At 40.5% G+C, this 27203-nt stretch overlaps 1 protein-coding gene across 1 annotated transcript in view; it reads left to right on the top strand.

Moving 5' to 3' along the window:
* The window catches only part of Mgam2 (maltase-glucoamylase 2 (putative)), a 79370-nt gene that overhangs the window by 38415 nt on the left and 13752 nt on the right, over nt 1-27203 (top strand). The window contains exons 25-43 of the mRNA XM_051152402.1: nt 353-586; nt 2115-2269; nt 3315-3483; nt 3982-4078; nt 4593-4705; nt 5353-5478; nt 6885-7013; nt 11170-11277; nt 12411-12473; nt 13190-13324; nt 15012-15096; nt 16019-16157; nt 23694-23827; nt 24072-24106; nt 24204-24320; nt 25116-25264; nt 25371-25455; nt 26041-26097; nt 26476-26600. Coding sequence (XP_051008359.1) covers nt 353-586; nt 2115-2269; nt 3315-3483; nt 3982-4078; nt 4593-4705; nt 5353-5478; nt 6885-7013; nt 11170-11277; nt 12411-12473; nt 13190-13324; nt 15012-15096; nt 16019-16157; nt 23694-23827; nt 24072-24106; nt 24204-24320; nt 25116-25264; nt 25371-25455; nt 26041-26097; nt 26476-26600 — 2255 coding nt within the window. The remainder of the gene's footprint in view (nt 1-352; nt 587-2114; nt 2270-3314; nt 3484-3981; nt 4079-4592; nt 4706-5352; nt 5479-6884; nt 7014-11169; nt 11278-12410; nt 12474-13189; nt 13325-15011; nt 15097-16018; nt 16158-23693; nt 23828-24071; nt 24107-24203; nt 24321-25115; nt 25265-25370; nt 25456-26040; nt 26098-26475; nt 26601-27203) is intronic.

The following is a 27203-nucleotide window of genomic DNA, read 5'->3' as shown; positions in this document are numbered from 1 at the left end:
GTAAAGGTGTCACATTTTCTCAGCTTGTGTAAAATCTCTGCCTTTATGACTACATGGTGTTCTCCTGAGTGTGTGCTTGGCTGTATCTCAATTCTCCCTCCTCATGAACACACTAGTCATATTGGATTGAAGCTCATCTCACCAACTTCATAGTAACTTGATCATCTGCAAAGATATCTCCAACATGTCAAATGTACACTACAGAGATTAGGGCTTATCAATATTTGTGGGGAGCAATTAAACCTAATTTAAAGTTCTTCGAAGCTTACTCTGTGTTTACTGGCTTCTTCAGTAATTAGAATCTTAAAACTGTAGTGTAGATGCTCACCAGGAGTTCTTCCTCCTGTTCTAGCACACAGCTACTCCTGGAGTGCCTACCTGTTTCTACGACACCATTCCCCAGTATGCTGCTAGTAACATCCAGTACCAGGCCACAGGCATCTCCATGGAACTGACCCTTCTGGCAAACTCAACATCTGCCCGGGCAGCAGCAGCTCCAAGTGTTGTCTCTGATCCTCTTTCTGGAAGGGTCAGCTCTCTAAAACTGAGTGTGACTTACCATACAGAAAACATGCTGCAGTTCAAGGTAATCCTCACATTAAAGTTGCTGGTTCTTTTTTTTTTTTTTTAAATCCTTATCTCACATATTACGTCCCTCTAACTGTAGTTTCCCTTCTTTCCTATCCTCCCAGTCCCTCGCTTCCACCTCTCCTCTCCCCAACATCCACTCCTCTTTGTCCATTTCCCTTCAGAAAAGGGTAAGCCAAACATAACATAGTTTGGTTTGGAATAACAAGTTACAATAAGTCTGGGCACATACCTCATATCAAGGCTGGGTAAAGCAACCCAGTAGGAGGAAAAGGGTCCCCAAAGCATGCAAAAGACTCAGAGACAGTCCTCATTCTCACTGTTAAGAATCCCAGCCACAGACAGAATTCTGCCTAAAAACGGCCAAGCTTGGATGTGGGCAGAGTCGACAGCCAAATTCTGCCAAGGCAGGGTAAGCAAGTCCTCAATAGTTCCTGCCTCACAAATATGTCTGTCAGATATACTGGGCTAGAAGACTGAAGATGATGCCCCCAAGGTTATGAAGAGTTTTTTGGTGACTGTTCAGGAAGAAAACTGTCTCTGTCACTTTTTTTCACTTTGGAGGCTGCTAATCTGCACTTCCTGTTGACTCAAGTAATTAATTTTATTCCTTCTCAAGTCTCTGATGGGGTTGAAAACCAGATAGTTTCATTTTACAATTAAGCTTAGTTGTTTAGGGCTTAAGATGTTTCTAGGACTAGATAGATATTTTAAGTTGATAAAGATGAGATATGATAGATATTGATTTATATTCAGAAATTTAGACTCATCAAGATAGTAAAGACGTTTTCTTCAAGGTTGCCAAATACAAATAGCCAAAACATTATGAATGTAACGTTAATATAATTCCTGATATTTTGTGATTCTTCTTGATATATGTAGTTTATTGTATATATGTGTAATAATATAAATGTATATGTAAAAAATTTAAAAAAGAGTCCCACAAGAACACTTTGCTGGTTCTTAACACAGATGTTTTTTGGCCCAAGGCTGTTACAGATGAGGCCTTTGAAAGACTGTTAATGGTCAGGTGTGGTAGTGCATGCCTTTAATCCCAGTACTCAAGGGGCAGAGACAGGTGGATCTCTATGAATTGGAGGCCAGCCTCATCTAAATAGGCCAGCCAAAGCAAACAAACAAAAACAACAGACCATTAATGCAAACCCCTGTCTTACAGATGCAGAAGTAGAAGTTTTCAGAAGTAAAGGTCAGGAATGGGTTGACAGCTAGTTAGGATGTGAACTGAGATCCACCACAGTTTTGCATCTTCTATTATGATCATCAGTATTGACATATATATATATATATATATATATATATATATATATATATATATATATATATATATATATATATATATATACCCTACCCCATCTCTCTCTGAGACATATGAATTTGGTTTATGGGAAACACAGAAGAGACTCTAATTCACTTCCAACAGTTTTAATGGCTCCTGCAATGGGAGTTCTTAAAGTGTATCAGCATCCCTGGAAGATCCTGCTAGAACCTCCTTTTCTCCTTCCCAGATTTACAGCTCCACCAGCAAAAGGTATGAGGTCCCAGTACCTCTGAACATCCCTCCTTCACCTCTTGGCTCTTCTGAGAACTGCTTGTATAATGTCACGGTGAAGACCAACCCGTTTGGACTCCAAATTAGACGTAAAAGCTCCAGGACTGTGATGTAAGCTATATTTATTTGTTCACAATCAAAGTGACTATAGATCTAATTATAATAATTCTAATTACTGCAAGTGAACCACTAATCTCTGAGACAACACTTAATTATGAGCATGTTTGTTGATATGAATAACAATTTCTCCTGATTCTCTAGGGAATTTATTTTTCTATCAGTCATTACCTCAGAAAAAAATTTTAAACCCTATGTGTTATTTGATTTCAGAAAAAGAAAATATGTTGTTTGTTGTAACTGCTAATGAGAACAGAAAATTACCTAGCAAGAACAATAGATTTAATAGGACATGAGTCTTTTCTTGATTAAGCTACATTAAGAAATAACAAATGAGAAGTCAAGAGAGAGGTACAGAGGTCTATAGGGAGAGAGAAATGGCTCCTTAGAGTCTTTGCTCCTGTTCTTATCACAGACAAAGCCTTTCCATGGTATTACATATGCAAGGATTGTCAGTCATCAGTCATGCCATCTCTCTGGTCTTGCCTTACTGCTGAGGGTCTGGATTTTGCCTGAGAGAAAGTTCCCTGCCCCATTAGAGATTGTGACCTTTATGGGCATGTGTGATTTCTCTGTGTGTGACTTTTGTTGATTTGAGTATCAAACTTCCTCTGTTTCTGTGTTTGGGAAATTTCTTGCAATCTAAAACGTTTGTTCTAAGAGTGTCAAGTGTTTCTAGTGCACGTAGGCCTCACCCACAGTTTTTCCTGAGCTGATGTGCCAGGCTTTAGGAACTGGGGAGAGAAAGATGAATGAGACGCAGTCTTGCCTCTCAATGAGCGCATGACCCAGAAAAAACAAAACAAAACAAAACAACGGACTCTCAGTTTTGCAAACCACAGAATACAAATGCAAATGTGGACATCTGGAACTTAATTTGGCCACAACTATGACCTGGGTCATTTCACAGCATTTGAAACTGAATCCAGATGTCCAATAGTTGGAGGCTTCCATGTGAATTAGGTACCCAAATGTGTATTGTGTTTTCTCTGGCCCTGTGACCTCTAGCTGAGCACGGAAGTTTGCTTTTGCATTGCAGTTGGGATTCTCAGCTCCCTGGCTTCACCTTCAATGAGATGTTCCTTTCCATTTCAACTCGGCTTCCCTCTCCGTACATCTATGGCCTCGGGGAATCAGAGCACACATCTTTCAGAAGGAACATGAGTTGGAACATATGGGGAATGTTTTCTCGGGATGAGCCACCATCTGTAAGGACACGAATAAAATTAGCAACCAATTCTCTTTATCTCAATTTATTCAAACTCATATGCGAATTTTTAAGTGATTCTATATTCATCAGCTTCTCCTTGAACTGATGCACTATGCTTTCAGTGCAAGGAGGTTCGTGATGTCATATTCTTTGCTTGCAAAACATTTAATTTCTCTACTTCTGCTGAACACACGTTTTATTTATTTTGTAAAATATTACATTATATGCTCAACTAAAAACTTACCGAGATACTCAGGGCTATTAAAACAATGATAGCATAATATAATCAACGCTAAGGTAAATTTATATAATAGTAAAAGGGGCACAGGGTATAGAGGGCACATGTTTTTGCTTGGGGTAGGAGACACGGTCAAACAAGGCTTTTGAATGATACGACTGGTGGGTGCAATAACTATGGGTTCACTATTTGCTTTGTGATATGGATACAATTTATTGGGGTTTCTATTTGTAATTACCCTGTAGTTCTTTCTTACAGTACCAGAAGAATTCCTATGGTGTTCACCCTTATTATATGGCATTGGAAGATGATAGCAATGCCCATGGAGTGCTCCTGTTGAACAGCAATGCCATGGGTAAGACGGAGACGCACACTCATATGCCATCCTAGACAACAGTGACCACCCCTTTGGAGTCAAGGATGTTACCAGAAACAAAGATATTCAAGGGCAAGAAAAATACTGTTTTCCACTTATCCATTAATTATTCAAGATGTATTAAATACTCCAGAACACATAGTAAAATGTAAAATTTTGTCTATCCATAGTCCCTTGCTGCCTTTGGGACTTCTGCTTTTTTCTCCCCTCAGGGTGACATGAGTTGTTTGAGATTGTGTATCTTTTTTGATAAGAAAGTATTTAATCCTGATTGTTATCCCCTCACTTGTATCTCCCCGTTCCCACTCTCCATGGCTCTTCTACTCTCTCCCCTCCCTCTATGGAACCAATCTCGGGCCCATTGCCTAAGCGAGCACCTTCCAGAGGAGATGGATATAAAGGCGCAAGGATGAAAATGGCAAATTTCAGGATAGATCTCTTATCTGGGTGACTTATAACTCTTTACCAATTTGGCGTTTTCTAATCGTTACAGATGTGTCACTCCAGCCCACCCCTGCCCTGACATACCGCACCACAGGAGGGATTCTGGACTTCTATATGGTTCTGGGGCCGACTCCTGAACTCGTAACTCAGCAATACACCCAGGTCGGAAACCTGTCTATTCACTGATAATCTATCATGTGTTTTTTGCATATTGATTTCCTGTCCTTAGCATTGAGATAAGAGTCTTTGCTTATTTTACTCGTGGGTACTCCCATGAGAGGGTTGCTATTCTTCCTGCAAACTAAGATAGTTTTTGGAGAAGGAGCCTTTCATTTTTCTATTGGGCAGTGGTTTTGTAGACCTCATTCACACGTTCACTCAAGCTGACCCCGCAGACTTTGGTGTTATGAGGTACTGACGCCACAGTAATAACCCATGCCTCTCTTGATCGCTGGCTTGCTCAGTAGTCTATTGAAGAGTCTCTAATGAAGAGTTAGTGTGGAGGCCTCAGGTTTCTGGAATACTGGCTAAGCAGTGTGAGGAAACCTCACTTACAGTTTCTGTGCTTCACCTCCCTGATTGTTCTACGTTTGACTTCCTCATTTATCTTGAGTGAGAACACTTAGAACTCAGAATTTGACTAAATTTCTCTCTTGAGAAATCTAATAGGGTTCATTTATTTCACTTGGAATATTTTAAGCTAATGCAAACCTTTTAAAATAATGGTGGGGTGTGCCATGGTGATTGAGAGGATGAATCCAACATATAAGGATGAAGTTGCAGTAATTAGCATTTTATTTTTATTCCAGTTGATTGGTCGGCCAGCCATGATTCCATACTGGGCCTTAGGTTTCCAGCTGAGTCGCTATGGATACCAGAATGATGCTGAAATTGCCGAATTATATGCAGAAATGATGGCAGCCCAGATGCCCTATGTATGAACCTCTCCTTCTGCTTCTGTTCTTTAGATTAATTGTGAAATGAAAACGGATTCACATAAATTAAAGCTGTGGTTACTTTAGTAGAAGAAAAGTAGCTGTGGAGATAGTCTTATGTAGAATGCTTTACATTTTAAACATTTTGCATGCCACCTTTTTGCATGCTAAACCTTGATTTGTAAGGTTACTGACAAAGAGTTACGTATGTACCCTTCAGCAGGCATTGGAATGGCTGCAGGATACTGGCACTCTTTGCCTGGCATTGAAAATATTGTGCAGTAGCTATGGATTACTCAGGCCATCACTTTAGAAACTCAGACATGGGGGTCTGGGAAAGATGAAAGTATGCAAGGAAGAAGTCACAAATTTAACCTTTGCCTTCTTTAAAACACATACATGCATACCTATGATCTAACTCCCTGAGTAAAACCTGAGAAATGTAGCTAGCTGATTTCAAGAAGCAAAACTACACATGTGGAGTGTTTTTCTCCTTATGTAATCATCAGTTTTCTAGTACACGTTCTTGGCTTTTAGATCATCTGCTAAGATTTTGGAGAGAAATTAACAATTATAAAATGAGAATATGGTGATCTTTCTACCAAAGACAATTTGACACATATGTACAAGCTGCACTTTTCTCTTTTTATATACATTCATGATATACTTGTTAAACAGAGATAAGAAAATACAAGAAAATTGCAAGATGAACAGATCCACAGAACTCACTTACCCACACCATCAGCACTATTAGTACACTGGCTCATTCTTGTCTAAGTTTTGGCTTTTCTACAAGTCTGTGCATCTCCAGATGCATTTGACCCAGATTGTAAGATGATACAGATGACTATCACGTTACAGGTAAAATGAAGCAGCTTGCTTTCTTTCTTCATCTGAATATTAGCTACTTTACCTTTCTTTCTGTATTACCAGTGTTAGCAAGTTTCAAGTGCGGACTCCTCCTTTGGGGCTGTGTGGAGGCAGCTATAAAACAACACACTTCTATAATGAATAAACTCAGTAAGAGCTACTGAAGAAACAGACAAGCAAACAGCCATATCTACATTCATTTTTTAAGGGGAGTTTCACTGCTTATCCTTGGACATTTCAGTTAGCACTTTGATGGGCTCACCAGGTTTGAGATTTGAAGGGCTGGGAGGAAAGGGACTGAGGAAGGGAACGGAGAGATGGAACAGTAGTTAAAGGAAGAGATGAAGAATGAAAGCAAAGGAGCTGTGAGCAGGAATCAGAGAGCAACTTCAGCATGTGGAATTGAAAAGTCTGTGCAGAGGAGTATGTTAGGAGGTGGAATTTACAAGGAGGCCAGGGTGGGTCAGCAAGCAGGGGTGGAGCCTGCAGAGCACTGGCTGCGGTACCCTGAACATCTTGCCTGTTGCTTCCTGCAGGATGTCCAGCATGTAGACATCGATTACATGGACAGGAAGCTGGACTTCACCCTCAGCCCAAGCTTTCGAAATCTCAGTTCCTTGATTAATGAAATGAAGGCAAATGGCATGAGATTCATTCTCATTCTGGTAGGTATTACGACCAACATTTTTATTATTTTTTATTTTATTAATTAATTATAATTTTTATTTATTTTAATATATTTTATTAATTTATTCATATTACATCTCAATTGTTATCCCATCCCTTGTATTCTCCCATTCCTCTCTCCCTCCCATTTTCCCCCTACTCTCCTCCTCTATGACTGTGACTGAGGGGGACCTCCTCCCCCTGTATATGCTCATAGGGTATCAAGTCTCTTCTTGGTAGCCTGCTATCCTTCCTCGGAGTGCCACCAGGCCTCCCCATCCAGGGGACAGACCAACATTTAGAATTTTTTTAATTTATTATGTTTCTTTTTTAACATATATATTTATATTATTACACATGAATAAAATAAACTACATACAGCAGGAATAACCATGAGACAATCAGGAGTTATATACATTTTACTACATTCATAGTGATTCGGTTGTTTGTATTTGTCGAACTTGAAGAAAGCATCTTTCCTACCTTGTCGGGTCTAAATTTCTGAATGAAAATCAATACCTATCTTATCTCAACTCTATTAACTTAAAACATCTATCTTGATCTACAAACATATTAACCCCTAACCAACTAAGCTTAATTGTAAGACTGAACTATCTGGTCTTCAACCCCATCAGAGACTTGAGAAGGAATAAAACTTAAATATCTGAATGAACCGAAAATGCAGGTTAGCAGCTTCCCAAATAAAAAAATGACTGAGACAGTTTACTGCCTGAATAGTCAACACTCTCTATAATGTTAAAGCATCATCTTCAGCTTTCTAGCCCAATATCTCTGACAGACATACTTGCGAGGCAGGAACTATTGAGGACATTCTTACCCTGTCTTGGCAGAGTTTGGTTGTCGACACTGCCTGCATCTAAGCTTGCCCACTTTTAGGAAGAATTCTCTCTGTGCCAGAAATGAGGACATTTTCCTCAGTGGCTGGTTTGCCACATTTGAAGCCAACTGCATAAGGAGGTCCTTTGATGTTAATCATCTTCTTTGGGGTAGGCTGGGTGTTGCCAGGAGTTAACTTGTCTTGTTGTCAAAGAATCCTTGGAAAAATAAAAAACATCCTTAAATGCCATATTCTGTAGGTCCTGAGGCTTTTGAAGACCATATTTAAGTATTTTACCTTATGTGTCTATAGAATCATATCTACTTGTTAGAACTAGGATATATATATATATTCTTGTTATAAAGTTAGACTAGTTTTTGACATGACCATGATTTGCATCAATATGCAAAATCCTCTACCAATGAATTAAAAATAACCTTATTTGTGAGTAACAATTAAGGCCTTGAGTTGAGGAATAGATTCAGTAATCTACCTCTTGTTCTACCCTCCCTCAATACTTTTATATCCTCCCTTTTTTCTGCTCCTATCTCCTTACCTATGAAAGAAAGATAAAGGAAAAGAGAGACACCCCTGAGTCCAACCTAGTTTTCTCTGTGTATAAAATCAATAATAATTTATAACTACCTCCTGATGAAAATAAGCATCTCTAGACTAAGAGAGCAAGCAGAAACCTACCCAACCCCCCTTAGAGGAAATGGGTTGTCATTCTCTTAAAGTTTCTTCAGGCTGACTTAGGGCAAATAATACCTTTAAAGCGCCCCCCCCCCCCCAATGAGTCCTGTGTGGGGCAGTCTGAAATGCTGGACCAATTGGGATCAGATGCTTTCTACAATGCTGTCCTGGAAGCTGTCCAATTCTGATTGGTGACAGCAACTGCGGAGCCTAGGGCTGGAATCTGGAGGATGCAGGATGTCAGCGTGCAGCGTGCTGAGAGGAATGAATCCTGTCAGGTCTGATCCAGCATCAATGTCTGGTTCTTTTGTTCTGAAAACATAATTTCTCACAAGCATTATACAGCTCTAACGTTATAACTGTATGAGGAGCAATTAAGGCTGGTTCTCTGCTCATTGTATGAGCAGAAGTAAGACATCTGCAAATCTTCCTTCATGCCGCACTAAGAATGGCCTATAATAATAAGTCACAGAGAATCTGTGAGCAACATATAGCTTTGTCTATGCATAGACATTCGTATCTCAGCCAGTCTCGGACCTGTTCCCATTTAGTGGGATTAGCAATATAAGCTTGCAGCTTGTTCTGATTTTGGTTCCTGTCTTTGTGGTTCCAAAATAGTACTGCTGGGAGAAAATGAATGATGCTACAGGAGACCTTCTTGTACATTTTGGAAGTATTCTGTGACCCCTTAAACACATATTTTTAAAAATTTTAAGCAAATAAATAAAAAAGTAAAGTAAAAATGACTTAAAGAGATAAAATGTTGTTTTATTTTTTTTATAGCTTAGTGTCTCTGGGATACCGTTTACTAGTATTTTTCTTTTGCTGAAGTGAGAATTGTGGAAAGAAACACTGAATGCAACAAATAGAACGTCACATTGGGTCTGGCTTGCCTTAAAGGTCCAGCTGTGTCTCAGTCTCATCCCTTTTCAAGGAGCCCTGGGTGGTTTGACATGTTTGTTGGTGTCCTTGTTCAGTTTATGTTTGGGCGGTCATGTTGGTGAGATTTTTATGAGTATAGCTTCTGACGTACTGGGCAACACGATCTCACAGCAAAGTTCCTGATCCTCTAGTTCTTAAAATTTTTCCATCCACCCTTTTGCAATGCTCACTGAGCCTTGGCTGTGGGGATGGTTTGTAGATATATTCCCTGGGAGGGAGGAAAGGGAAGGCAGAAATGTTGTAATTAAAATAAAATCTCAAAAAACCCTGACCCCGCCCTCCCCCCCCCCAAAAAAAAAACCCTTACCGTCTATCGTCTTCAGAAATAATGAAGCTCTAGGACTTTACTTATGTTTCACTGAACTCACAAACAGATCCAAAAATGCCAGCTTACTTAGTCACCTGTGTGTGAATCGTTTAGCTTAAGGCTTTTGTTCATTTGTTAATTCAAGTATTTATTGAATGTTGATGCTTGAAGCTGATTATTGTAAAGATGTAGGGAAAGACGGATTAGTAAGTAAGACTGTTCTTTTCTTAAGACAGCTTTTGTTCTAGTGGAGTGCGACAATCAAGAAATAAGTATTAAAACTACAATTTCAGAGAGTGATGCTTTGCATGGAAGTTATGAACCAACATGATATAGAGATGAGCTGGGTCACTGTGAGATGCAGTATGTGGGGATGGCCACTTCAGATGTAAGCTGGGTCACAGAATAGTGTTTTGCTTTCCCAGGGGTAATGCTGTATACGGTCCCTCCTCTTAAAGGTAATGTCTCTCCAATCTGGTTTACCCCTGGGAGTTGTTTTTCCAATTATAACCAAACAAAATTTGTGGCTAACCATATATATAATTTCTTGAATATAATATACATATTAATTATAAAATCTCCCCACACCTCTTCTTTTTTAATGGATTTATGTGTGATTAGAAAAAAATCACTCATGCCATGTTATATTTAAGTTTCTGGGTTTCTGAAAGCCCTGTGCCCCATATAATTATATTAGTTATAGCTCTGGGTAGGTTGTTTCTATAGTACAGAAAGTTTCATTTATTGATATAAATTTTTTAATAATACTAAATAATAATTTTTTAATTAATTTATTCTTGTTACATCTCAATGTTTATCCCATCCCTTGTATCCTCCCATTCCTCCCCCCCCCCCCATTTTCCCATTATTCCCCTCCCCTATGACTGTTCCTGAGGGGGATTACCTCCCCCTGTATATTCTCATAGGGTATCAAGTCTCTTCGTGGCTACCAGCTGTCCTTCCTCTGAGTGCCACCAGGTCTCCCCCTCTAGGGGACATGGTCAAATGTGAGGCACCAGAGTACGTGAGAAAGTCATATCACACTCTCCACTCAACTGTGGAGAATATTCTGACCATTGGAGGGCTGGAGAGATGGCTCAGCCGTTAAAGGCTAGGCTCACAACCATAAATATTGGTATAAATTTTTATTCTCTTTGAAAGAAATTGTTCTTAAGAATTATGTTTCTTCCTTTGGGTACCTGTAGTAATGTTGTCCTTCACTGATTTTGGTTATATACTCAGTAAAGACATCTAATTATTTTAAAATATTTAATATTATGTCTTGAGTCACTAATTGTTTCTTCACTATATATTGTGGAATTTTCTTGGAGATGTTTCATTCAAAATATTTGTGATTTTAAAACTCTCACCACAGGACCCAGCCATTTCTGGAAATGAGACACACTATCTCACATTCACTCGAGGACAGGAAAACAATGTGTTCATCAAATGGCCTGACTCCAATGACATTGTCTGGGGCAAGGTAAGACTTGAGAAAGATAGATGTAATCTCCACCTCACGATATGCTTCTATAAACTCTGTAAACATGTGCAGGATAATGAATACATCACAAAACAAGAGGGAATTAGACTCAAAGTTACAGGTCAAATTCTCTAAAACGTGGAATGCTGCCATTGGTTATAAATAATATTATATTCCCCGTATTCATATTTGGCATGAACGTTTTTAAGCAAACATTAATAATCCATCAGGGCTCCAAGCTCCATGATTCTGCCACATAAATTCTAAACAAACCTTCACCCATGACCTGTGATGCTTAATTAGACTTTTAAAGAAATCACTAACTATTTATGTTATTACTCTGGATTCCTTTCTCCGGCCTCAGTGCTTATCTTATATGCGTGTTATAAAAGGTGATGTAGGCAGACTCCAGGACCCCAGATGATAGCAGCTCTTAGATTCAAATTCCCTCTCCTACGTCGACTGTGCTTCTGTCTGTTGCCCCGGCATGTGCTCTCATCATTTTGAATACTGTCTTCTTATCTAATCCATTGGAAACTGAGCTTCAAGACATGAGCAGTTACATCTGACCTCTTATAATGCTCTCAGTAACCGGTTTAGCTGTTATAGGAAGTGTTTTGGTGTCATTGCCCTAAAAAAGTATTATATACTAATGCGGTAAGAATTCTATGAGTTCTAAGAAAGCAAGCAGTATTTCTTATTGAAATCTCAGACTATATAGATTTTGAAATATTTCTAGGCATTTAGTAGGTGTTAATTAAGTGTTCTCTGGTGATTTTTTAAATGTATATGGTTAATGTACTGCTAATTAGAAATAGGACTGGTAAAAGTAAAATATAGATGAGAGTTAAGTAATCATTTGGAATATTATTGTGCAGAAGATCCTCTTAAAACCAAGTTAATTACTTGAGTTCAAGTATGAAAATGTATGAAATCATTCAGGAACTCTTGGGCATTGTTATCTGGGTGAATTCCATATGTTCAGCTTTTACAGTTTAATTTATGACAAAGAGTGAGACATTTGTAGAGTTGTTTCCAACTTGAGCTTGCATATGTGAAACATCTCATGGTTGCATGCAGTGACTTTTAAAGGTTTCTTTTTTCTTTTTTTCTTTTTTTTTAATTTTGTCTAGGTTTGGCCAGAGTTGCCCAATGTTAATGTGGATGAATCTCTCGACCATGAGACTCAAGTTAAGGTGAAGTTGAATGGAGAACTTTGGAAATATCACCCTAACAGTCTGAATGCTTGTTTTTCCTTTGAGAGGACGAGCAGCTTCCCCATTCTTGTTAATTAGCTCTAACTTGGGTCCTCTCACCTGTTGGTCAGTTTTAGCACAAGGAAATGATCAAATGAAAAATCTGACAGGCAACCAAAATGGAAGGATATAGAAAGAAAATTATCATGAAACCTCTCTTATAGGCATTCAATAGTGTGTGGTTCAAATACAATGTTGCTTGAAAATAATGAACCAGAATCTAGAACATTTTCCCAAGTAGGAAACTATCACAAGCAGACGTTTTTTGATGAATTCCTCAAGGACCAAAGGCAGCACCAGCATGCATGAAGGAGGAAAGTCCTTGGTTTCATGCCCTCTGCCCCATCAAGCCTACATGCTTGGTCATCATGCAGCTCATTTTCCCTGGGATGTTTAGATACTGACTACTAGTTTTATATTGCTCGTGGTTAATGTTGAATCATAAAACAAGTCCTATACTTAAATTGTTTTTTTTCTTCTCTACCTCCATCTTTGTGTCCATTCTAAACTCTGCAGCAACAGCAGCAGAAAACTAAGGTTAAATCAGGAACTAGACAGGCCTAAACAAATGTTTTCCCATTCCCCCTTTCGTCTTTAGTATTCCCATTTCTAGATCAGGGGAGACCTTCCCATAAAAGTAGGTGTTGCTCTTCCAGCTGTACAGGGCCTATGTTGCTTTTCCTGACTTCCTGCGTACCAGCACAGCTGCGTGGTGGAAGAAAGAGATAAAAGAGCTGCATGCAAATCCTCGGGAGCCAGAGAAGAGCTTGAAGTTTGATGGCCTGTGGATCGTAAGAGCATCTTTAATTCTTCGAACACATGAGTGGTCAGACCTCAGGGAGACAGTTTGTAAACTAGGGGAGTGGGCAGCTAGGACTGGATAACTGAAAGAAAAGTAATTTAGTTTCTAAGACCAGCAATAGCAGAGATTACTGTAGGCCTGCCCAGGGACACGGAGTCTACTCAGGAGACGTTTCAGCTGCTCAAGATGCTGATCCATGGGTGGCAGGAATGCCAACATATGGGCAACACAGAGGATCATCCTGGCATCTCTTGTTTCCAATTGGTCAGTCTCTTGATGTTGCTTCCCAGCTGTCAAATCCACTGTGGAGCAGGGAAGTGCATCCTGCAAGACAGGGCAGACCTGGGAATGGACAAGGCATGAATTTGAGAGCCAAAAGACATTCACCATTGGACTTATACAAACTACCCTGAAGGGATGTCTTAACAATCTTGTTCTTATGTGTGTCACACAGGTTTTCAGAGCTGGAATTCTTGAGATGTCTCTGGGAGATGTCTATACCATTTGCATATTTCTAGGGGTGGGGAACACATTTATTTGTTTCATTCTTTGCACCCCCACATCTAGTCCCCTGAAACCCTAAGCAAGTTCTAGGCCAGCTCTGAATAGCTGCTAGACCCTGGGTCAAAGTAGAAGAAGCTCACAGTTCACACAGAGACAAATTTGAGTCCCGTGGCTGCTTTGTGGCCTCACTGGCTATTGAATCTTCAGGATAGACAAGCATACTTGAAACTTGAGGGAAAACACAAATTAATTCAAACAAATAAGTTAGACAGTGAAGAGATGCCAGGTAGCTTTTGAAAACTATGAGATGTTTGCTCTAACACAGTGGTTCTCAACCTTCCTAATGGGCGAGCCTTTCATGTAGTTCGTGTTGTGGTGACCCCACCCATAAAAATAGCTTTATAGGTACTTCAAGAGTATAATTTTGTTACTGTTATGAATTATAATGTAAATATCTATGTTTTCCAAAGGTCTTAAAAGATCCCTGTAAAAGGGTCATTTGTGTGTTGAGAACTACTGCTCTAACAGAAAGAAAACTATTTTTGGGTAACCCAAAACAATGCATAGCAGGTTCCCAATGCTTGGTGCTGCCTGTGCTCTTATTTTAGATAGACTAATTTTATTTTTTGCTCTAGCAGCAGACAATGAACGTTCCCTCCGGGCCTTCACTCCTTACTATTGGGCTGTACATTCCCTATTGTACAGTCTCATTTCCAGCCTTGCTTCTGAGTCATTACAACTGCTCAGTGTATTATTCAGCCTATGCCAGTAACAGAGTCATAGCCAGGCTAGGGCCATAAGAAAAGGTACAGGAAGAATATAATGACCACTGGCTACAGAGACAAAGTAAATAATCTATGAATTGAAACATAAAAACAGGCTTGTTGGGTAGGGGCTAGATTAAGATATTTCATTAGGTTCTGGGTCCTGTTATCTCAATGCTTTTGCTATGATGATGCAACCTCCACAAATTTGAGAAGGGAAACTGGAAAGGTTACTTCTCCTCTGAGCTCATGTGGGTTTTTAGATTCCGTTTTGATCTATGTCAGTGTTAAAGAAAGGAATAGGTTGTGTAAACACAACTTAGTCATTTCTTTGAGATCATTGTTCTATGTAGAGAGGACATGCAGCCCTGGACGTGACAGAATCCTTTCTTTGCTTGCTTACTTCAGGATATGAATGAGCCTTCAAACTTTGTGGATGGAGCTGTCTCAGGCTGCCGCAATGAACTTCTCAATAAGCCGCCCTACATGCCATGTATGACTTCTTTCCTGCTCAAGACTCTTTTCTTCTCTTATTTTCACGTGAAGCCAAAGTTTTTGGAGGGGAGGGGTAAACATACTCTCAACATGACATAAAATCCACAAATAGAATAGAATATATGTGAATTAGTAGATTTATTAAGTACATAATTAAGAACAGAAATAATGACAGGATGTGCTATAAAAGAAATTGCACAATACACTTGATTGTATGGATGACTACAAATTCATTGCCAAAGTTTTAAACACACCCCCAACATACAGGCCTTTCTGATTAAAGAATAAAAAACTAGTTCCTCCGCTCTCTATCCATGTTCAAATACTTCATGAAAGTTACTCCTTGATGGTAACTCTACCAGAAAATTCAATAAGAGGCTGTGGTCAAAGACATCTCAGAATATTGAGTCCTCTTAGCACAAAGAAGCCCAAGAAATGAAGTTCCTAAAAGCGTTCTATCAGCAACTAGAATACAGGTTTCTTAATGTCTAGATTATTTGTCACATCTTTGTCCATCAGCCCATGCATCCATCCATCCACACACTTCCTCTATCCTCCCTTAATTTAATATTTGTCAGCCAAATGCAGACAAGCCAGAAAGATTTAGAAACACCAACACAGAATTAATCTGAACAAGATCTATTTATTCCCTTGAGAACACTACCATCTAGTGGAAGAGACGGTCCTAACATCAAAGGAGTTTGTCCTGGTGCGACGTGAGCTGGCACATTAAGTTCAAGTTGGAGCAAAAGAGGATGCTTTATCCAACTCCCATGTTCTTCTTAGCCTTAATTAATTATAAAATCACAGATTATTGCCTTTTTATGTAGCAAAACTCTCAAATAATTATACGTATTATGACAGGCATGCCAGCATATAAATCAAGATATCTGGGAAATAACTCATTATTTCCCCCTCAGATGTGGAAGGCAGGGACAGGGGCCTGAGCAGCAAGACTCTGTGCATGGAGAGCGAGCAGATCCTTCCAGATGGCTCCCGGGTGCAGCACTATGATGTGCACAGCCTGTACGGGTGGTCCCAGACCAGACCCACCTACGAGTGAGTATGTTTTTGTTACTGTTAGCAAAGATAAAGGCTGGTACAGGGAGTTAAGATATATTTTCACTGTAAGCATAGTTTATAATCTTGTTTGTGAGATTCATAAATATTTCTGGCTCACATATGGGAAAGCAATGAAGTTCTATTCAGGGTCCTATGTGCTTAGGTCTTAAGCATGGCCCAGTGCTATCTTATATTTTTATTTAAAATACCTCTAAATAAAAACAATATTGTCTCTATGTAGGCCACTGCCATAGCAAAATTTTTAACTGAACTGGAAATCTTGACTTTCATCCAAGGGAGATACCTTTCACTGCCACCGTCTCTGTAATTTCCCCATCTTTCTGTCCTGCCTAGTAATATGGCAGATTATACATTTATTTAATAAGACATGCTTTCTTTTAGTTCTTTGAACATATTTACAATATCTTGCTTAAACTCCTTCTCTACCAAGTCCTTTTAGCAATATTTCCATTTTCTACTTTTTATTCTTATGTATATTACATTTTCTTACATTTCATTTATGAGTGTTTTTTGTTGTTGTTATTGTTGAAAATTGAACATTTCCAATAAAAAAATATAGTTCTTCCACTGTCCATAGGGTTGGCTATTGTTTTGATTCTTATTTGATCAGCAACTTTTCTGGATTCTGCATTCCCTTCCCTTCCCTTCCCTTCCCTTGCTCTCCCCTCCTCTCTCCTTCCCTTTCTTTGGAGACATCTAGACACCTACAGGTTAATATAATCAATCCAGTGCTCAACCAATCACTGGTCAGAGGATTTCTCAAATAAACTCTCATTAAGCAAAGGTGATGAAAAGAGGAAAATATATTCAAAGATACAATAGAAGAGAGACCAAACTCTAGTCGGAACATTGAAAACAAACATCTAAGAGTTTTTGAGTCCTGGGGTGGGGAGAATGTAGGCCACCTGTTTTTGCTAATTGGCCTTAATTAAAGGAAAATGTACTTTCTCTGGTCTTTGAGAGAGGAGCTGGTTTTCCCTGCTTGAACCAAGGAAGCCCTCTTGAAGGCTGCCTCCCATTCCTCTTTAGAGCCTGAGTGGGCGGAGCTTCTACCTCCCCTAGAGATCGCATTTCAAAGGATTACTCTTTGGGCTTTGAGAGAGACATTGTTGATTCTAAATCCCATACAATTAGCTTAAAATATTTACATTTCCAAGGGGAGGAGAAAGCTTTCCTAACGTCAGCTTTTTCAAAAGAGAACACTCTAAGAAAAGTCAGTTCGAAGGATGGGAGATGACTGTCCTAGGCCTACTCCAGCCATACTAAATGCCTGTCCTCTTTACTGTTTGCCAACGTGAAGAAAACACAAATTTAGGAGAGTAAAGGATAACTTTACATTTTATTCTGGCTTTTGTTTTCCCTCCAGCACAGTTACAGGACCTTATTTCCTGGCTCTCCTTTGGGAATGTACTGGAACTCAGGCAACACAGTGTTTAAGATGCCCAGGAATGTGCATTCTTTTTACAAAGTTTTCTATGGGTCTAGTCCTTCAGGAATTACTTTTAAAATGTGAGCCAAATGTTTTACCCCAAGTGAAATCACAGTGTTAGTACTATGATGTTGCCAACAACAGTGGTGGAGTTTAGGCAACAAATTCTTTAGAGGTGGAAAATTTTTCTCATTCCTGAACTGAGATCTGAATCAAAACACAGGGTCACGATACCATCTGAGTAGACACTGTCTCCAGGACTAAAGTTAGAATAGACTATTTAAGATGCTTTGGGGAAAATACTTTTTAACAAAACTGGGAGTTCAGATTTCTTAGTCTCGCGTGAAGCTTTATGAGAGCCAAAGGTGTGTTGTGCATAAGAAATTCATAAATGAAAATGCTTCCAACCTCTGAGCCTCTCGCCCAAAGACGGATCTTCCCTCAGATGATGGAGGCTGGTGTTCTTAGAACAAGCAACATGGTCTCACTTGAGCAAATTTGGTTGACCCAACTGCACTGGATGTGTTTGATCTCACTTAGGGGAAAGTCAGGGAGGCAGGAAGTACCTCATCAGGATGAAGTACCCCACTGGATGAAGGCAGGAAGTAGATACCTTGAGGGTTTGCCTTTATGAGCACTTGGCCAAAGTCCATCAACCTGGCCAGTATTTAATTAAAGCTTGCTCCAGAAGTGACTCAAAATTATAGCAGTGGTTTTATTCTTGCCCAGTGGGATTAAAAATTGCTGGCTTTGGATTACTGTGGAGTTTAGTAGGGGATGGTTTGAGGTGGGAGTAGCCTTAAGGAAGAACATTACAAGTCTCACTGTCTGGGTAGGATTTAACAGTTTATTTTGGGAAAGATATTTCTTAAAAAATCACTGGTGGCTTCTGAGTTCTGAAATGGTTGCTTTCAGCTGTTCTTCCTGTATATTTTGTTTTATTTTATATTGAAGAAAAAGTTCACAGGTGCCCTCTTTCACCTGACTTCGGTCAGGAACAGATTTTTGTGTGAACACACACACACACACACACACACAAACACACACACACACACACAAACACACACACACACACACCTCTTTTGTGAAGGAAACTGTCCTAGACTCTAAGAGCAGTAGTGATGGAATTAATCCCCTCACTTCCCAGAGTCACAAAAAGTTCCAGACTATTCAGTTTATTTTTACATGATAGAATGGTATTTTCCATGCCTGTACTTACTTCCATTCAATGTCCCTGTGATGTTTGTCCTCTAGTCCTATTTCCAGGCCTTCTGGGAATCTTAGGCTGTTTAGCCATGACATCCACAGGTGAGGAGAGGCACAACTAAGTGATGCCATGGTCTTCCTAGCAACCTTCTTGTTAATTTCCCTACTTTTTTTTTTTTTTTATATTTCAGTTGCTCTTTCATAATGTCACATTGTTTATACAGTTCTAGTTTCCTCTTGCCAGATATACGTTTAGGGTCACAAAGCGAGAGACCACCACTCCAACTGAAGTGTCTGGACAAAGCAAAACAGAACTCTTAACCTAGAGCGTGTGCTCAGGAGAGCGAACACACTGGGGTGGTGTATAAACTGAGCACATGACCACTCCACAGAATGGTTAAGGGATAGTTGGATTTTCGTTTTTGCTTTTGCTGTTATTTTGTTTCTGTTGTTGTTATAGATAAGACAGGAACCAGCCAGGGGCATCTGGAAGAGTACAGCCAAGGCTAGAGAGGTGGGAGAGAATAGTGGAAATAAGAAGACAAGGAACATAGCATGAGAGATGAGAATGTGAGAGAGCAGAAAGAGTAGGAAGAAATCTGGGTTATAAGAAGGACCATTGGGGCTGGAGAGATGGCTCAGTGGTTAAGAGCACCGCCTACAGTTCTGAAGGTCCTGAGTTCAATTCCCAGCAACCACATGGTGGCTCACAACCATCTATAATGTAACCTGGTGCCCTCTTCTGGCCTGCAGGTAAACAAGCGGACAACACTGTATATATAATAATAAAACAAATCTTTAAAGAAAGAAATCTTTAAAAAAAAAAAGAAGGACCATTTGCTATGGGGGAGCGAGGGGCCAGGAGGCTAGCAGAGGGCCTTGGAAATATGTTAACAAGTATTTGTGAGTGAGGACTAAAGGGACCTGGGTGCCAGTGTGGACCTTAATATGCTGATAAGCACCATAGATATTTGCTAATGGAAGAGCCATATGTCCCTTTTGCCAGAGCTAAAGAAATGACTCCTTTTTGGTAGAAGGGGCCAGTTTCACAAGTTTCCAAGGAATTCTGGCTTTTATCTAACGGCCAGAAATCCTCTGATAGTCCATGTGGAGGTCATTGCTGGATATTTGAACTGCCTTTTGGAGTTTGGGGAACTGGAGTTTTCTATGGAACTGACAGGTGGGAGGCACACTTTTTTATTCTAACTCCGGTGTTGACTCTGCCTTTTGTCATTGGCAGACATCCAACCTCATAGTCTTTCCTGACTGCCTAATTTAAAACAAAACAAAACAAAACAAAACAAAAACAATAATCCAAAGGAAATGAAGGAAAGGAGGCCCAGGACAGTCCACCCTGTCACTAAATTCCAAGAATGCAATGGGGTCTTTGTGTAAACAAAGGTTCCATTAGGTGGTGGTAGGAGCGATGAAAACATTTGCATAAAAGTCTTCCCAGGTAGGGGAGTTGAATTTTTCATCACAAACACCAGTTTTACACTGTTCTATAGAAAGGTTGGTATCGGATATTTCTTGCACTCTGACCAAGCAGAAACTGGTTCTTCAGGAAAACAACGATCCCTTCCTATGAAATAAGAAAGCAGGTGTCCTTGGGTGCAGCCTTACCTCAGACTGTGTGAGGAAGAGTGAGGGGTGATTCCTCCCTGTTAAGTAGACCCTCCTCTGTTTGGAAAAGCCAAACAACCAGAAGGAAATGTGACCAACGGGACAATCCAGGAAAACGTCACAGAAATGACAGTTGAGTGTTCTTAGAAGGGCAGGATTTTCTCTTGTCAGAGAGGGGCCTTGCAGAGCTCAGACTGCAGCATGGAGAAAATATGAGTCTTGCTTTAGTTTCTGACTGAACCTTCTCCTTGCCAACCCCCTCTTTCTCCTCAGGGAAACCTTATCTGTCACAGATCCCATCCACTCCATCTACTCTCTCCCTCCCTTTCTCCCTCCATCCCTCCCTCCCTCCCTCCTTCCCTCCCTCCCTCCCTCCCTCCCTCCCTCCAGGAAGCTCAATCTATAAATGATCTTTCAGGGAAGCCTATTCCTCTGTGAATTGCTTTTGTTTCCTTCGTTTCTGTTTGTTGTGGTGGTTTAGAATTTGGGCTTTGGTTTTGGTTGTGAGCCTAGCCTTTAACAGCTGAGCCATCTCTCCTAGCCCAAGGGGCATGTCCCATGAAAGTCTTCACTAACCAGGAAACTGGGACAGAGGGGAAAACATCCTATTGGGACTCTAGATGAGAGAAGCATGGGAGAATGGCAATGTTGAAGGATCCAGAGGGTCCTAGAAACCTACAAGAAGAACATTTTGATAGGCAGATTTGGGCCCAGGGGTCCCACTCAAACTATGGCACCAGCCAAGGACAATACAGGCTGTAAACTTCAAACCCCTACCCAGATCTAGCCAACGAACAGGACATTCTCCACAGCTGAGTGGAGAGTGGGGACTGACTTTCACACGAACTCTGATGCCTCATATTTGACCAAGTCCCCTGAATGGGGAGACCTGGTGGCACTCAGAGGAAGGACAGCAGGCTACCAAGATACCCTATGAGCATACACGGGGGGAGGAGGTTCCCTTCAGTCACAGTCATAGGGGAGGGGAGTAAGGGGAAAATGGGAGGGAGGGAGGAATGGGAGGATACAAGGGAGGGGATAACCATTGAGATGTAATATGAATAAATTAATAAAATTAAAAAAAAAAAGAATTTGGGCTTTGGTTTTAGATTGGTGGGTCACAGTCATAATGCCTTTTCCTAGTTAGCCAGCACCACAGAATGCCCTGGGTTATCATTACTATTAAAGGACAATATGAATCCACAAATGCTTGATGTACTGCTAGCACTTAGCGGCGTCTCTTGTTTTCACCATTTCATTAGCACTTGATGTTGAACTGCTCTTGCTGACTTTGACCTACATCCTCCTCGAACTGTCAGATCCCTTACATATGCATATATATGGATACTTGAATATAAAATTAAATTAATTTACGTGTATGTGGTGTGTGTGTGTGTGTGTATGAGAGAGAGGGAGAGGGAGAGGGAGAGAGGAGAGAGAGTAGGTATGAATGTACCATGCTGTGCCAGTGGACTTTATTCCTTTGTGTGTGTGTGTGTGTGAAAACATCTTCCTTTGTCAGCCCTCTGAGTGCATTTGTTAACCAGAAAGCTTTCAGTAAGTGAGCACTTGTCTGTGCCCACTGATCTCTCTAGCAAACATTTGTATTGAAAACACACTCGGATACTTCTTTGATTCCATTTTTTTTTTTTTTTTTTCTCTCACACAATTTTTTTCCTGACTATGGGTACATACATAAAAACCATGTTTATATAACTGTTTAAAGGCATTTCATGTATTTTTCCTGTGTGTGTAAAACATACCTTGCTTTTCAAAGCATAGCAGTGTCCTGTGTTCCCTGTTGCTGCTGCTTGGTGCAGCACCTGGAGTGCACATTTCTCTTGAGGGCTGGTGCAGGCACTGTCAGTTCTGCTTTTCTCAGGAATAGCTAGTGCACTCAGAGCGAGGTCTGTGCACAGGCTCCCTAGCTCACTGGGGGTGTGGAAAAGCGTTTTTCACTATGTGTTACAATTAGCTCTTTTTAATGAGATTGCAGGAACCAGATGGCAGCAGAAACTTGGGAGTTCCATAGCTGGTAGTGAATACCTCCCTTAGGCTAAGGGCAGAGGATTCGTTAAACACCTGTGCCTGGTACAGTCAGAGACTCACCTTCACAGATGAGCACTGAGCTCGCTGCTAAAGGGTGACAGAAGCCAAGCCCAGGGGTCTAGCAGTGAATTCTTCAAGGAGGAGAGGATCCCTTCCTTCCCCAGAATAAATGATGAGTCTCAGACAGTTTTGGTGAAACAAATGATGGCAGTACATTTATTTAGTGTGAAACAGGGATTTATAAACCTTGGGCAGTGGGAGGAGTTTTGAAGGTGAATATGTTTGTTTCGCTAGGGTTAGGGGTGCCAGGGATAATTCATTTACACGCAGAGGCACAGTCTGGGGGGTGGACAGAATATAATTATCCTATGGACAGTGGGGAACACTCTAGATATGATTAGAGGTATGGAAATGGATCATTGGTTGACAGCCAAAACACCAAAACATCTCATTAGTGTGCAGGGTATTTCCAGGAATCCCAGGTGCACACTGGATAGGTTTCCTATCAGGAAAGGATTGGACCTGCAGTCTCCCTAAAAGCTATGTGACAATCCTTTAGAAGATCTTGGGTTTCCTCAGATTAGGGAGAGAGGAGGGAACCCAGCTGAGGAAGGAAGTCTGTCGTCTTAGCACCAAGCTCAGGAGCTATCCGGTAATGCCAGACTTCGACCTTACCAGCAGGGTCGAATGTAGCAGAAAATGTTAATAATACCCCAAAGTATGTATACCACCATTCATATCCCAAGCCTATCTACATATTCCTTAAATTATTCTTGGTAACTTCCTGTGCTAGGCTTCCTACTAGTAATGGGAACTTAAAAACACCTCCCTCGTGGGGAACGTGCAATGGTAGATTTGGAATTGATTGATGTGTTCCTGGAGTAGAGGATTTGTTCTATAAATACTTGTGTTTCCACTCACTCCACCGAATCTTCTGACCTCCCCCTATAACCAGTGAATTGGGCCTTTTAAGAATGAGGTGCTAACTTGAGATGCTAACTTGAGGTGCCGGTGTAGCTCTTGCAGTGTGCTGTGGGCTTGGTTGTGACTCACATCATCACTTCAGGGTTCTTTCCTGGAAGAAGTGCTCTGACTCTCAGGGCAACTTTAGTTCTACTGCTTCGTGCCCAGAGCTTCAGCCACCACTCTGTAGTGAAATCCTGTGGCTGTCATCTTCAAATCCACCTCTTTATCTCCCCAACTAGAGCCGTGCAGGAGGTGACAGGAGAGAGGGGGATCGTCATCACACGCTCCACATTCCCCTCCTCTGGACGCTGGGGAGGACACTGGCTGGGAGACAACACAGCGGCCTGGGACCAGCTGGGGAAGTCCATCATCGGTGTGTGGGCTGTGCCCAGGGGCCTTCCCTGGTAGTGAGAGCGGAACTATAGTGTGCACTATTTGGCTATACCTTATGTATTTAGATTGGTGGTAAAGTCGAGAAAAGTTGAATGCTCTGTCAGTGTGTGCTCATCAGGAATGGCCCTGGGATGTTAATGAAATAAAGATAGAGTCAGGTTGAACTTCCCCTCTCCTACTCAAAGATTGTCTTTGTTTAATCTGGCTGTTTTGTTTCATTGCAGGCATGATGGAGTTCAGTCTCTTTGGAATATCTTATGTAAGTCATGTTGAGCTGTTGTACCTTATCCAGATTTATTATGTGTGTCTGTCTTGAAAGAATACCCAGTTGATAACCAGATTTTGCTGCCTCTCAGACAGGGGCAGACATTTGTGGGTTCTTTGGAGATGCTGAGTATGAGATGTGTATCCGCTGGACGCAGCTGGGAGCATTTTATCCTTTCTCCAGGAACCACAACACGGCTGGGACGAGGGTGAGGCAGCCATTGTTCGTGCCACAAATATTATAGAAATGTCAAATCACAGCAAGTGTAATTCAAAACTACAATTCAAAATTCAAAATTACAAGTGTGTCATTCTTATTTCCTGTCAACTAATGAAGACCACCAAGTCGTCCATGTTTTGGAATATTCACAAAGTTCAGAACCCCAAGGTTATAAATAACATTTTAAAAAAAGATTTATTTCTCTATTGTGTACACAGTATTCTGCCTGCATGCCAGAAGAGGGCACCAGATCTCATTATCGATGGTTGTGAGCCACCATGTGGTTGCTGGGAATTGAACTCGGGTCCTCTGGAAGAGCAGACAGTGCTCATAACTACTGAGCCATCTCTCCAGCCCTAAATAACTCTTAATAGTACACTTTTCCTCAGTTCTTGGAAGCATTATTGACAAGAAAAGACATTTTCTAGCTCCTACACTGATCTACCATATAACACATTTCCTTGCTTGAAAGAATATTGTGTTGGTATTTTACTCAAACCATTTATGATAAATCAATACTACATAGGGGCCTATTGCTAAGACCTTACAAATGCACAAAGCCACAGCTAGATTATGAAGGGGCCTGAGAATCAGCGATAAAGAGGAGTAGCATCCACACTGGTTTTATAGGTGGCAGAGGGAGCATAAAGGAATAGGCTAGAAATGACTAGAGAAGTGACACTTGTCTTACACATGGAGTAAGTGTCTAGCTATCCTCTTCTGAACCCCTTGGGATCAGTGATGAAGAGCTGACCTGCTGTTACATGCTCACTCACCCTTTCAGAGACAAGATCCTGTGGCCTGGGATTCAGCCTTTGAGGAGTACTCAAGAAAAGTTTTGAGGACCAGATACTCCCTGCTGCCTTATCTGTATACCCTGATGCACAAAGCCCATGCTGAAGGCAGCACTGTCGTCAGACCTCTTCTCCATGAGTGAGTGCTGCCTCTTTTCCCAAACAGTGGGTCGGGGCATGTTTGTAACTAACACTTTGGCATGGTTGTAAGCACAAGGATGAGTTTTCCATATTGGATTTTTCAGGTTCACAGAAGACAGTACCACATGGGTCATAGACCACCAGTTCATGTTGGGCCCAGCCATCCTGATCAGCCCTGTTCTGCAAAGTGTGAGTTTCTAATTTATAGACTAGACACCTTACATTCACATGATCCAAAGATGCTGAAAATTCGTTTAAATTAAAATTATTGAGCTTTGTGGGTGCTTGTGTACAGATATTAGAAGACAACTTTTAGGAGTTGGTTCTTTCCTTCTGCCATGTGGCCTGCAGGGATCAAACTCAAGTTTTCCATGTTGCTGGCCGATGTCTCTACCTACTAAGAACATCTCCTGGCAAAACCCACATTAACCATTTTCCTGTCTTAACTACTCATTATTGTCAAACTTTCAAACTTTCTAGAACATGAAAAGGAGATCGTTACCCACAAGATATTTATTAATGAAAACACTTGAACACTGTTTTCTTTTTATTTTAGAATTCTGTGATCTAGTATTATTTTTCTAATTTCTTTAATTAAGGCATTATTTTCTGTATATTTGAAGAGGACTTTTCAAAGCATACTCATTAAGATTTCTCAAATCTCTGAGAAAATAAAATTTTATCTTATTCTTAATTCTATAAAAAAGTGTTTTAAAGATAAATATTACTTCCCAGTTGCGATTTTCATAGTAACATGCTGATTTTATATTTCAGAACACATTTAAGGTCCATGCTTATTTCCCCAGAGCCCGGTGGTATGACCATAGCACGGTATGTTGGAAACCTTTTAGGAAGAACCAGATGGCTCTGCATAGGCTAGATCAGTGGCGAAAACTTTCTCCTAAATTTCCAGCAATAATTTTCAACCTTTCTGGCTCTAACCAAATCTGTATAAATGGGGATCAGCATAACACCTGGGTATCTATATCTCCCACTGTCCATCCAATACCTTTTCTAGACATACACAGAAAACCTTAGGTTTTCAGAAGTTTAAGCAAAAATGAAAATAGACAACCTCCCATCATATTTACAGTACTTTTCTGGTCTTCCAATATGCTCAGTAATGATTAGTAAGGAGGAATTTTTAGTAAAATATGTAAGTCATTTAGTTGACTTACCTGTCAACATTTCTTATATGCTTCCTTCTAGGGAACCGGCCAAGAGTCATTAGGTGAATGGAGGGACCTTCCTGCTCCTCTGGACCACATTAACCTTCATGTCAGAGGAGGCTACATCCTGCCTTGGCAAGAGCCTGCAATGAACACTCACTACAGGTATGAGGAAGCCGTGTTTGATGATGAGCTGGCCCTTTGCCAGGGTGAGTGGATAAATACCAAATTACACAGACACCAAATTGCTGAGGAGTTCCATCGGTTGAATTCTGTGGGCACCTCCTGATAGGATCTAGAAGGCCAGTTCATTAAGCCGGTCCTTGGGAGATTTTTTTTTTTAACCTGTGCTCTTGTGTCAAGAGCACAATTTTTTTTCTGAGCAAAATTCTTTTGCAAATAGAAACCTGTTTTTCTTTCCACATTATTGAAAAGAGGAGTATTAATTAACGAACACCTTCCCTTGCAGTGGCCCCACAGGAACATAGTCCTCGCTTCTGGGCTTACTGTGGTGAACTCAAACAAGAGATCTCAACACACACACACACACACACACACACACACACACACACACTCACACAAAACGTGTCAAGAAGCATATTTTAAAAACCACAGAAGAGCAGTCTACTTTCAGTCTGTGATGAAAAGTATCATTTTATCTGAAACAGGCCCCTGAGGTGGCTTTTGCATAATAAATAGGATTTGTCTGTGTGAAATCAGGGAGAGATTTGTGGCAAGGGTTAAAGAAGTAAAGATAAAAAACTTTGT

The sequence above is a fragment of the Acomys russatus genome, chromosome 10 (genome assembly GCF_903995435.1).
Source record: "Acomys russatus chromosome 10, mAcoRus1.1, whole genome shotgun sequence".
Classification (NCBI taxonomy): domain Eukaryota; kingdom Metazoa; phylum Chordata; class Mammalia; order Rodentia; family Muridae; genus Acomys; species Acomys russatus.
This window is presented reverse-complemented; position numbering and strand designations above follow the sequence as displayed.